Consider the following 12591-nt stretch of genomic DNA (forward strand, 5'->3'; position numbering starts at 1 on the left):
ACAGCGCATAAGATTACAATTTCCGAAAAACAGTCACACAAAAAAATATAGCCCAAGTCCCTGAGTTTGTTCTTCCACTGAGCAAACACCAGAGGGCAGCGCCGAGTAACACCAGACAACAGGGAGCCTCATAAATGTCACTGGGACCAGCAGTCCAAGCCCGTCCACTTTCTCCCTGTCAGTTTCGGAAACATCCTTGTGAATCGTTCCTGCACTGGTGGCAACCTTCCTGGGTGTCCAGAACTGCACACAGCACTCCAAGTGTGGTTTCATCAGTCCCTGGTACAGCGGTCCCAGCTCCTGCACTCAGTGCCCTGATTAAGTAAGACAAGCAGGCCAACCTTCTCCACCGCCCTATCTGCCAGGCCTTTTGTACACAAGGAGCCCGAAGCATAGTTGAGGATGTCAGAAATAAAGTCAGTTCAATTCAATCTGTTTGACCCACCACCATCAGGGAGGAGGTACAGGAGCATCAGGACTAGGACTGCCAGCCCGGGTAACAGCTTCTTCCCTCAGGCTGTGAGCTAATGAACACCCTGCTGTGCACCAGATGCACTATGAATTATAGTTTATTAATTTATTCATGGTAATATTGGTTTATGTGCGGTGTGAGATATATTCAGTACTGTGCAAAACTCTTGGGCATATACGCTTAGTGAGGGAAACTGAGCCTTTGCCACAGCATCGTTTTTGTCAATGTGAAGCAGAGAGCCAGATTGTAAATCTGGTGGGAGCAAAAGATGTTGGGAATGGTGAGGGTGGAGCCCTGCAGGAGGGGTGTGGGACGGGTGGCAGAGAAGGAGAGCCACGATAGCAGGGTGGCACGGGTACAGACCCACCCAGACTTGACACAACAGCTTTGACTCCACTTTGACTCCAAACAATTGGTTTCTTGATCATTACAGAACGTCGCTCTGTAACTTCCCGCTCCCTTCCACTTTTCCTAACCATGATGCCCCTCTCCCTGCCCCCTTCCCACTCTCAGTCCACAATAGAGACCCAGATCAGAATCTGGTTTATCAACACTCACACCTGTCATGAAATTTGTTTCTTTTTGTGGCAGCAGTACAGTGTAATACATAAAATTGCTGCAGTCCTGTGCAAAAGTGTGTGTGTGTGTGTGTGTGTGTGTGTGTGTGTGTGTGTGTGCGCACCTAAGACTTTTGCACAGTACTGTACATTGTGGGTGCACCCTGGTCCGGAGAAATGTTGTTTCGTTTGGTTGTAGAGTCAGATGACAGTAAACTTGAACTTGATAAGGTAATGTAACCGCTGCACTGTAGAGAGGCCTGGCCCCCAATGGACAACCTACCATTGCTGTGTTATCCACAGGGACGGAGCGTGGAGTGAAGCTGAACTTGGCGAAGTCAGAACTGATCTCGACCGCAGGCTGAATGCCGTACCGCAGCAGTTTCATTACTTCCTCGTTCGTGACCTGCGTTTGACACAAGAGAAAGAGGAAAACCCAGTTACACAGAACATGGAACGGCATAGGAACAGGCACCTCAGCCCACATTGTCTGTGCTGAATTAAACTGCATCTCTTCTGCCTGCACGTGATCCATATCCTTCTGCAGGCTCGGGTGCTGAACACCTTATACACCACTATCAGACCCCCTTTTCACCTTCTGCAGTATCAAACTGATTTTTGTGACTTATAGTAATTTTTATGTCTTGCACCATACTGTTACTGCAAAACAACAAACTTCACAACAGATGTCTCTGATAAGATCAGAATCAGAATTCAGAATCAAAAATCAGAATCAGCCTTAGTGTCACTGGCATGAAATTTGTTCTTTTATGGCAGTGGTACATTGTAATACACAAAAATAAAAGCTATAAATTACAATAAGAAATATATAATATAAAAAATTAAACTAAAGAAGTAATGCAAAAAGAGAGCAAAAGAAAGGAAAGTAAGTCTTGAGGTATTATACATTGTCCATTCAGAAATCTGACGGAGGAGGGGAAGGGGCCTTTGCTAAAACATTGAATCAGACCACACTTGCAGTACTGTGAGCAGCAGGCACCCCTTAGAAAGAAAAGATGTGCTGGCATTGGAGGTACACAAAGACTCCAGGAATGAAAGGGCTAATGTGTAAGGAACGTTTGATGGCCCTGGGCCTGTATTTGCTGGAGTTTAGAAGAATGAGGGGGGGGGACCTCTTTGAAATCTATCAAATACTGAGAGGACAGAGATAGAGTGGATGTGGAGAGGATGTTTCCTTTGGTGGGGGAGTCTCGGATCAGAGGGCAGAGCTTCAGAATAGAGGGACATCCATTCAGAACAGAGATGAGGAGGAATTTCTTTAGCCAGGGGATGGTGAATCTGTGGAATTCATTGCCACAGATGGCTGTGGAGGCCAAGTCATTGGGTATATTTAAAGCAGGGGTTAATAATTTCTCGATTAGTTGGGGTATCAAAGGTTATGGGGAGAAGACAGGAGGATGGGGTTGAGAGGGATAATAAATCAGCCAGGATGAAATGCTGGAGCTGACTCGATGGGCTGAATGGTCTAAATCTGCTCCAATGTCTTATGGCAGCCAAGGTCCCGTTGTCTGACAGCATTACCCCTAGATTCATACATTTCCAGGTGACCACCTGGACTCTGTCCTTGTGCTGTACAGTCTTATAATAAAGCTGATTCTGATTCACCACTCACTCTCTGTAAATAAACACATCTCCTTTCAACTTGCCCCCTCTCACGTTAAATGCATCGGCCATCTCCCTTGAGCCGACCCTTCAAAACTTTTCTGCGCACCATCTTGATTCCTAACGTCTTGCCTGTGGCAGGGTGGCCATGGGCACTGTGGAAGCCTGGTGGTTAGTGTGACACCATTACAGCTCACGGTGTCCCGGAGTTCAGAGTTCAATCCTTCCTGCTGTCTGTAAGGAGTTTGCACGTTCTCCTCGTGACCGTGTGCGTTCCCTCCGGGTGCTCCAGTTTCCTCCCCCAGTCCAAAGACGTATGGGTTAGTAGGTTAATTGGTCATTGTAAATTGTCCTGTGATTAGGCTGGGGTTAAATCAGTGAATTGCAGGGCGGTGTGGCTCACTGGGGCAGAAGGGCCTGTTCCGCGATATATTTCTAAATAAATAAAACTCAACACAATAATCCAAGTGCAGCCTCATCAATGTCCTGTACAAGCACACCATACCTCCCGACGTCTATACTCAATGTCCTGTACAAGCACACCATACCTCCCGACGTCTATACTCAATGTCCTGTACAAGCACACCGTACCTCCCGACATCTATACTCAATGTCCTGTACAAGCACACCGTACCTCCCGACGTCTATACTCAATGTCCTGTACAAGCACACCGTACCTCCCGACGTCTATACTCAATGTCCTGTACAAGCACACCATACCTCCCGACGTCTATACTCAATGTCCTGTACAAGCACACCGTACCTCCCGACGTCTATACTCAATGTCCTGTACAAGCACACCATACCTCCCGACGTCTATACTCAATGTCCTGTACAAGCACACCATACCTCCCGACATCTATACTCAATGTCCTGTACAAGCACACCGTACCTCCCGACATCTATACTCAATGTCCTGTACAAGCACACCGTACCTCCCGACGTCTATACTCAATGTCCTGTACAAGCACACCGTACCTCCCGACGTCTATACTCAATGTCCTGTACAAGCACACCATACCTCCCGACGTCTATACTCAATGTCCTGTACAAGCACACCGTACCTCCCGACGTCTATACTCAATGTCCTGTACAAGCACACCATACCTCCCGACGTCTATACTCAATGTCCTGTACAAGCACACCATACCTCCCGACGTCTATACTCAATGTCCTGTACAAGCACACCATACCTCCCGACATCTATACTCAATGTCCTGTACAAGCACACCGTACCTCCCGACGTCTATACTCAATGTCCTGTACAAGCACACCGTACCTCCCGACGTCTATACTCAATGTCCTGACTTCAAAGTTGAGAGGTTGTGGGGCATTTGGAGAATCGTACAAAGCTTTAGTCACCCTGCTATTGGAATAATGTTAACACTAACAGTTAGGAGTTATAATACAGTTGCATCTTACATCTCCACCTATCACCCAGCACCCCATGTCTCATCCCTCCCCCTCACACCTTTATACTAACTCCTTCCCCTCTACACTCTCAGCCCTGACGTGGGATCTCCACCTGAAACATCAACATTCGTGAGACCATTAAACCGTAAGACACAGGAGCAGATTTAGACCATTCAGCCCATCGCATCTTCTCCACCATTCTATCATGACTGATTTACTATCCCTCTCAACCCCATTCTTCTGCCTTCTCCCCGTAACCCTTGACACCCTGACAAATCAGGAATATATCAACCTCTGCTTTAAATGTACCCAGCAACTTGGTCTCTTCAGCCGTCCATCGCAATGAATTCCACAGATCCACCATCCCCTGGCTAAATAAATTCCTCCTCATCTCCGTTCTATAGTGACAGCCATCTATTCTGAGTCTGTGCCCTCTGGTCCTAGACTCCCTCATGATAGGAAACATCCTTTCCCATGTCCACTCTATCTAGGCCACTCTACATTGGATAGGTTTCAATAGAAAGAAAGATAGTCAGATAGATCCCTCTGCCTCCACACATGTTGCTTGACCCGCTGAGTTCCAATATAAGGTTTTTTTTTGTTCCAGGCTGGAGAACGGGGTTTAGCGGGATAATAAATCTATTTATTTATTGAGATACACCGCAGAATAGGCCCTCTTATCACTTCCAGCCACGCCACCCAGCAACCCCTGATTTAACCCGAGCCTAATCACAGGACAATTTACAATGACCAATTAACCTATCAAGTGGTACGTCTTTGGACTGTGGGAGGAAACCGGAGCACCTGGAGGAAACCCCCACATGCCAGGGGGAAGACAGACAGACTCCTTACAAGGCACAGTGTGAATCAGCCATAATGGAACGGCTGAACGGCCTAATTCTGTCCCTATGTCTTATGATCTTACAGTCTATTCCAGTTTTCTGTGTCAGTTTTGCTGCCAGATTTAGTACTCAGGTAACTGAGGTCGGCACGGATGTGTAGCGGTTCACATAACACTACTACCTGGGTTCCATTCCCGCTGCGTCTGTGAAGAAATTATACATTCTCCCCCATGAACTGCATGGGTCTCCCCCCACAGTCCAAGGATGCATCGGTCAGTAGGTCGTTGTAAATTGCCCCGTGATTCGGCTCGGGTTAAATCCGTCGGCTGCGGTTTGGCGCAGCTTGAACGGCTGGAGGGGACTGTTCTGCGCTGTATCGCGAAATAAAATTTAAAAAAATAAACACTGGGTGTAATTGGGCAGCACAGGCTCGTTGGGGTGGAAGGGCCTGTCACTGTGTTGCATCTCCATATCAAAAGCGTGGCAACACTTGCGGGCTGCCCCCAGCACATCCTCTTGTTGCGAGCGCCCTTAATACAAACAACGCATTTCACTGTAGTTTCTGATGTACGCATGATAAAATGAATCAGAATTAAAAATAAAATAAATTATCCTTTTATCAGTGACCACTTCTGACCTTTAACCTAAGACATCAGCTCTGCTTCTCTCCCCACACCTGCTGCTGGTACTGCAGAATATTCCCAGGACTCCCTGACTTTGTTTCAGAATTCCAGTATCTGCATCTCACCTTCATGTGGTACATCATCATCTCATTGGCCAGGTGACTTCTGTACTGGGCTTCGTGGACCTTCTTGTACAGCAATGACTAAGAAGAAGGAGAAAGAGGTCAGGACATCCAGCAGCATCGTCCTGCTCACTAATGGCATGCAACTGAATTTGAAGACAGCATGCAAGGTTAATGGCATGGTGTGGTTCATAGCCGTGTGGAGGAACACGTCCATAGATCCCTCAAAGTTGCCATGCAAGTTGATAGAGTTATTAAGAAAGCGTGTGGTGAGTTGGCCTTCATTAATTGGAAGGTTGAGTTCTGGAGCAGCAAGGTAATGTTACAGCTCTATGTAACATTACAAGTGTGTTAGACCACACTTGGAGTATCGTGTTCAGTTCTATTCACCTCGTTATAGGAAGGATTTGAAAGCCCTCAGCCTCCACCGCTCCAAAGAAAACAACCCAGGTTTATCCAACCTCTCGTTGTAACACTTATCCTCTAATCCAGCCAGCATCCAGGTGAATGTCATCTGCACCCGCTCCAAAGCCTCGACATCCCTTATGAGGGGAAGCATGTGGAAGTTTTAGAGATGGCGTTGAGCTTGAGACCAGGATACTGCCTGGATTAGAGAGCGTGTCTTATGACGATAGATTGAACAAGCTAGGATTTTTCTCTTTGGAGTCAAGGAGGATGCGAGACGACTTGATAAAGGTGTACAAGATGATAAGAGGCAGAGATAGAGTGGAGAGCCAGAGACTTTATCCCAGGTTGGAAATGACTCATTCAAGGAAGTATAATTTTAAGGTGATTGGAGGAAAGTATAGTCGGGGATGTCAGAGGTAGGATTTTTTAAACACAGAGTGATGGATGTTTGGAACATCCTGCCAGCTGTGGTGGTAGAGGCAGAATCATTAGGAACTTTTAAAAGACTCTTAGATAGGCACGTGGATGATAGAAAATGGGGGGGGGGGGGTGGGGGAGGCTATGTCGGAGGAAAGGGTTAGATTGAATTTAGAGTAGGTTAAAAGGTTGGCACAACATTGTGGGCTGAAAGGCCTGTACCGAGCTGTGTTCTATGGTCAGTGATCTATTTCTCTGATTACATTTAAAACATCTATCATATCTCCCCTCAGCTACTGCCACTCCAGAGCAGCCAACTCAAGTTTGTTTCATCTTGCCCTGTACAGCAGCTCACTCCGTGATCCAGGCGCGCTCTCTGAAGCCGCCACACCCTGTAGTGGGGCAACCGGAACTGCACACAAGCCCTGCGCTGTAACGTCCTACAGTATGCTCCGTGTGCAGACTGGGTAAGCGCAAACGGGCTTTCCCCCCCACCAGGTGGGCTGAGACTAGAACTAGAGGTCATGGTGAAAGGTGAAATATTTAAGCGGAGCTTCTTCACCCACAGGGTGGAACGAGCTGTCGGTGGATGCGGGGTTTGATTTCAGGAGAAGTTGGATAGGTACGTGAATGGCTGAGCTGTGGTCTGGGTGCAGGTCAATGGCACATGGCAGAACGTACTGGGTCAGAACGGCCTGTTTCTGTGCTCAGCTTGGAGCCACCTAAACTCCAGGCCCCACGTCCCCTGCCCCATCCCCATGTACTCACGTGCGCAATGCTGATTCCGCAGTAGATGGAGAAAGCCAGAGCCAGGTCCTCGTCAAACTTGGTGAACCACGGCCCGTTGACCTTGTTGCACAGCTCGGCTACCCCGACGATCTCTGTGAAGCAGGGGTTGGGGGGAGGAGCGGGAAAGGGAACAGCATCAGACCAGGAACAGAGAGTTAGGCAGGAGTTTGCAGGGAGAGATGGCCGTCACCTTAATCCTGCTCCACCTTTCAGAATCCTTCACTCAGATTTGAATTCTAAATCCCACATAAAAAAGTCATTTTCCAATTTATAAAGTTTAACAGTGCACAGACTTTTGTGTATATTTTTATCTTCTCTTCTTAAGCGAATATGTTTTTTTTTCTAATTATCCATTATCATCCATCAGCTTTTTTCTTTGGTAGTTGGTTGACTTTTTTTATATAAAAAAAATTATTTTATGATGTATGACCTATCTTTAAATTTTTGATTACAGAGTAGTATACCTTTATGTGTTATGTTATAACATTTTGATCAATTTTATTACAATATATGAACGTACACAAGTTATGTTGAGATGTATCTATGTGTTGCACTCTGTAAATCTTGTTTTTTTCTTCTAAATAAAGATACCGCAAAAAGAAAGAAAAAAAGTCGTCAGAGCAACATTTTGACACTTAAGAAATGCTGCAAAGGTACGTCCATTTCTGTCACATAATGATACAGAAAATCTAATTCACGCCTTTGTAGCAAATAGACTAGATTATTGCAATGCACTTTCTACTGGCCTTCCAAAATAACTTCAACTCATTTAGAACACCGCTGCTAGACTTGTAACCAAAACCGGCCTCAGGGAGCAGATCACTCCTGTACTAGCTACTCTGTATTGGCTTCCTCTAACTTAGCTGATTTTAAAGTTCTCTTACTTGTTTTTAAAGCCCTCAATGATCTGGGACCGGAGTACATCACAGACTCATTTTCATTTTATAATCCTAATTGAGCTCTCAGATCTTCTTACACCAGTCTCTATAAATTTAAACAATCTCCCTCAAAAGATAATTGGCAAGTCGGCTTTTTTGAACTGCAACCCTAAACTCAGGGCGCACAGTAGTGGAGTGGTTAGCACAACGTTCTACAGTACCAGCGACCCGGGTTCAATTCCCATCACACGGTAGTGGAGTGGTTAGCACAACGTTCTACAGTACCAGCGACCCGGGTTCAATTCCCATCACACGGTAGTGTAATGGTTAGCACAACGTTCTACAGTACCAGCGACCCGGGTTCAATTCCCATCGCACGGTAGTGTAATGGTTAGCACAACGTTCTACGGTACCAGTGACCCGGGTTCAATTCCCATCACACGGTAGTGGAGTGGTTAGCACAACGTTTTACAGTACCAGCGACCCGGGTTCAATTCCCATCACACGGTAGTGGAGTGGTTAGCACAACGTTGTACAGTACCAGCGACCCGGGTTCAATTCCCATCACACGGTAGTGGAGTGGTTAGCACAATGTTCTACGGTACCAGCGACCCGGGTTCAACTCCCATCACACTGTAGTGGAGTGGTTAGCACAACGTTCTACGGTACCAGCGACCCGGGTTCAACTCCCATCACACTGTAGTGGAGTGGTTAGCACAACGTTCTACGGTACCAGCGACCCGGGTTCAATTCCTATCACACGGTAGTGTAGTGATTAACACAACGTTCTACAGTACCAGCGACCCGGGTTCAATTCCCATCACACGGTAGTGGAGTGGTTAGCACAACGTTCTACAGTACAAGCGACCCGGGTTCAATTCCCATCACACGGTAGTGGAGTGGTTAGCACAACGTTCTACAGTACCAGTGACCCGGGTTCAATTCCCATCACACGGTAGTGGAGTGGTTAGCACAACGTTCTACAGTACCAGCGACCCGGGTTCAATTCCCATCACACGGTAGTGGAGTGGTTAGCACAACGTTCTACAGTACCAGCGACCCGGGTTCAATTCCCATCACACAGTAGTGGAGTGGTTAGCACAACGTTCTACAGTACAAGCGACCCGGGTTCAATTCCCATCACACAGTAGTGGAGTGGTTAGCACAACGTTCTACAGTACAAGCGACCCGGGTTCAATTCCCATCACACAGTAGTGGAGTGGTTAGCACAACGTTCTACAGTACAAGCGACCCGGGTTCAATTCCCATCACACAGTAGTGGAGTGGTTAGCACAACGTTCTACAGTACCAGCGACCCGGGTTCAATTCCCATCACACAGTAGTGGAGTGGTTAGCACAACGTTCTACAGTACAAGCGACCCGGGTTCAATTCCCATCACACGGTAGTGGAGTGGTTAGCACAACGTTCTACAGTACCAGTGACCCGGGTTCAATTCCCATCACACGGTAGTGGAGTGGTTAGCACAACGTTCTACAGTACCAGTGACCCGGGTTCAATTCCCATCACACGGTAGTGGAGTGGTTAGCACAACGTTCTACAGTACCAGCGACCCGGGTTCAATTCCCATCACACGGTAGTGGAGTGGTTAGCACAACGTTCTACAGTACCAGCGACCCGGGTTCAATTCACATCGCACGGTAGTGGAGTGGTTAGCACAACGTTCTACGGTACCAGCGACCCGGGTTCAATTCCCATCACACGGTAGTGGAGTGGTTAGCACAACGTTCTACAGTACCAGTGACCCGGGTTCAATTCCCATCACACGGTAGTGGAGTGGTTAGCACAACGTTCTACAGTACCAGCGACCCGGGTTCAATTCCCATCACACGGTAGTGGAGTGATTAGCACAACGTTTTACAGTACCAGTGACCCAGGTTCAATTCCCATCACACAGTAGTGGAGTGGTTAGCACAACGTTCTACAGTACCAGCGACCCGGGTTCAATTCCCATCGCACGGTAGTGTAATGGTTAGCATAACGTTCTACGGTACCAGTGACCCGGGTTCAATTCCCATCACACGGTAGTGGAGTGGTTAGCACAACGTTGTACAGTACCAGCGACCCGGGTTCAATTCCCATCGCACGGTAGTGGAGTGGTTAGCACAACGTTCTACGGTACCAGCGACCCGGGTTCAATTCCCATCGCACGGTAGTGGAGTGGTTAGCACAACGTTCTACAGTACCAGCGACCCGGGTTCAATTCCCATCACATGGTAGTGGAGTGGTTAGCACAACGTTCTACGGTACCAGCGACCCGGGTTCAATTCCCATCACACGGTAGTGGAGTGATTAGCACAACGTTTTACAGTACCAGCGACCCGGGTTCAATTCCCATCGCACGGTAGTGTAATGGTTAGCACAACGTTCTACGGTACCAGTGACCCGGGTTCAATTCCCATCACACAGTAGTGGAATGGTTAGCACAACGTTCTACAGTACCAGCGACCCGGGTTCAATTCCCATCGCACGGTAGTGGAGTGGTTAGCACAACGTTCTACAGTACCAGCGACCCGGGTTCAATTCCCATCACACAGTAGTGGAGTGGTTAGCACAACGTTGTACAGTACCAGCGACCCGGGTTCAATTCCCATCACACGGTAGTGTAGTGGTTAGCACAACGTTTTACAGTACCAGCGACCCGGGTTCAATTCCCATCACACGGTAGTGGAGTGGTTAGCACAACGCTTTACAGTACCAGTGACCCGGGTTCAATTCCCATCGCACGGTAGTGGAGTGATTAGCACAACGTTTTACAGTACCAGCGACCCGGGTTCAATTCCCATCACACAGTAGTGGAATGGTTAGCACAACGTTCTACAGTACCAGCGACCCGGGTTCAATTCCCATCGCACGGTAGTGGAGTGGTTAGCACAACGTTCTACAGTACCAGCGACCCGGGTTCAATTCCCATCACACAGTAGTGGAATGGTTAGCACAACGTTCTACGGTACCAGCGACCCGGGTTCAATTCCCATCACACGGTAGTGGAGTGGTTAGCACAACGTTCTACAGTACCAGCGACCCGGGTTCAATTCCCATCACACAGTAGTGGAATGGTTAGCACAACGTTCTACAGTACCAGCGACCCGGGTTCAATTCCCATCGCACGGTAGTGGAGTGGTTAGCACAACGTTCTACAGTACCAGCGACCCGGGTTCAATTCCCATCACACAGTAGTGGAGTGGTTAGCACAACGCTTTACAGTACCAGCGACCCGGGTTCAATTCCCATCACACGGTAGTGGAGTGGTTAGCACAACGTTCTACAGTACCAGCGACCCGGGTTCAATTCCCATCACACGGTAGTGTAATGGTTAGCACAACGTTCTACGGTACCAGCAACCCGGGTTCAATTCCCATCACACGGTAGTGTAATGGTTAGCACAACGTTGTACAGTACCAGCGACCCGGGTTCAATTCCCATCGCACGGTAGTGGAGTGGTTAGCACAACGTTCTACAGTACCAGCGACCCGGGTTCAACTCCCATCACACGGTAGTGGAGTGGTTAGCACAACGTTCTACAGTACCAGCGACCCGGGTTCAATTCCCATCACACGGTAGTGTAATGGTTAGCACAACGTTCTACAGTACCAGCGACCCGGGTTCAATTCCCATCACACGGTAGTGGAGTGGTTAGCACAACGTTCTACGGTACCAGTGACTCGGGTTCAATTCCCATCACACGGTAGTGGAGTGGTTAGCACAACGTTCTACGGTACCAGCGACCCGGGTTCAATTCCCATCACACAGTAGTGGAGTGGTTAGCACAACGTTCTACAGTACCAGCGACCCGGGTTCAATTCCCATCACACAGTAGTGGAGTGGTTAGCACAACGTTCTACAGTACCAGCGACCCGGGTTCAATTCCCATCACACGGTAGTGGAGTGGTTAGCACAACGTTCTACAGTACCAGCGACCCGGGTTCAATTCCCATCACACAGTAGTGGAGTGGTTAGCACAACGTTCTACAGTACCAGCGACCCGGGTTCAATTCCCATCACACAGTAGTGGAGTGGTTAGCACAACGTTCTACAGTACCAGCGACCCGGGTTCAACTCCCATCGCACGGTAGTGTAATGGTTAGCACAACGTTCTACAGTACCAGCGACCCGGGTTCAACTCCCATCGCATGGTAGTGGAGTGGTTAGCACAACGTTCTACGGTACCAGCGACCCGGGTTCAATTCCCATCGCACGGTAGTGGAGTGGTTAGCACAACGTTCTACAGTACCAGCGACCCGGGTTCAATTCCCATCGCACGGTAGTGGAGTGGTTAGCACAACGTTCTACAGTACCAGCGACCCGGGTTCAATTCCCATCACACGGTAGTGGAGTGGTTAGCACAACGTTCTACAGTACCAGTGACCCGGGTTCAATTCCCATCACACGGTAGTGGAGTGGTTAGCACAACGTTCTACAGTACCA

At 48.2% G+C, this 12591-nt stretch overlaps 1 protein-coding gene across 4 annotated transcripts in view; it reads right to left on the reverse strand.

Annotated features, from left to right (window-relative positions):
* pde2a (phosphodiesterase 2A) overlaps positions 1-12591 on the reverse strand; it is a 303048-nt gene that overhangs the window by 47954 nt on the left and 242503 nt on the right. For all 4 annotated transcript variants that reach the window (XM_073044332.1, XM_073044333.1, XM_073044334.1 and 1 more), the window contains 3 exons: positions 7246-7358; positions 5656-5733; positions 1313-1435 (listed from right to left, as the gene is read on the reverse strand). In XM_073044332.1, the coding sequence (XP_072900433.1) occupies positions 1313-1435; positions 5656-5733; positions 7246-7358 (314 nt within the window). The remainder of the gene's footprint in view (positions 1-1312; positions 1436-5655; positions 5734-7245; positions 7359-12591) is intronic.

This window comes from Hemitrygon akajei, chromosome 4 (genome assembly GCF_048418815.1).
Source record: "Hemitrygon akajei chromosome 4, sHemAka1.3, whole genome shotgun sequence".
In the NCBI taxonomy this organism is placed as follows: Eukaryota; Metazoa; Chordata; class Chondrichthyes; order Myliobatiformes; family Dasyatidae; genus Hemitrygon; species Hemitrygon akajei.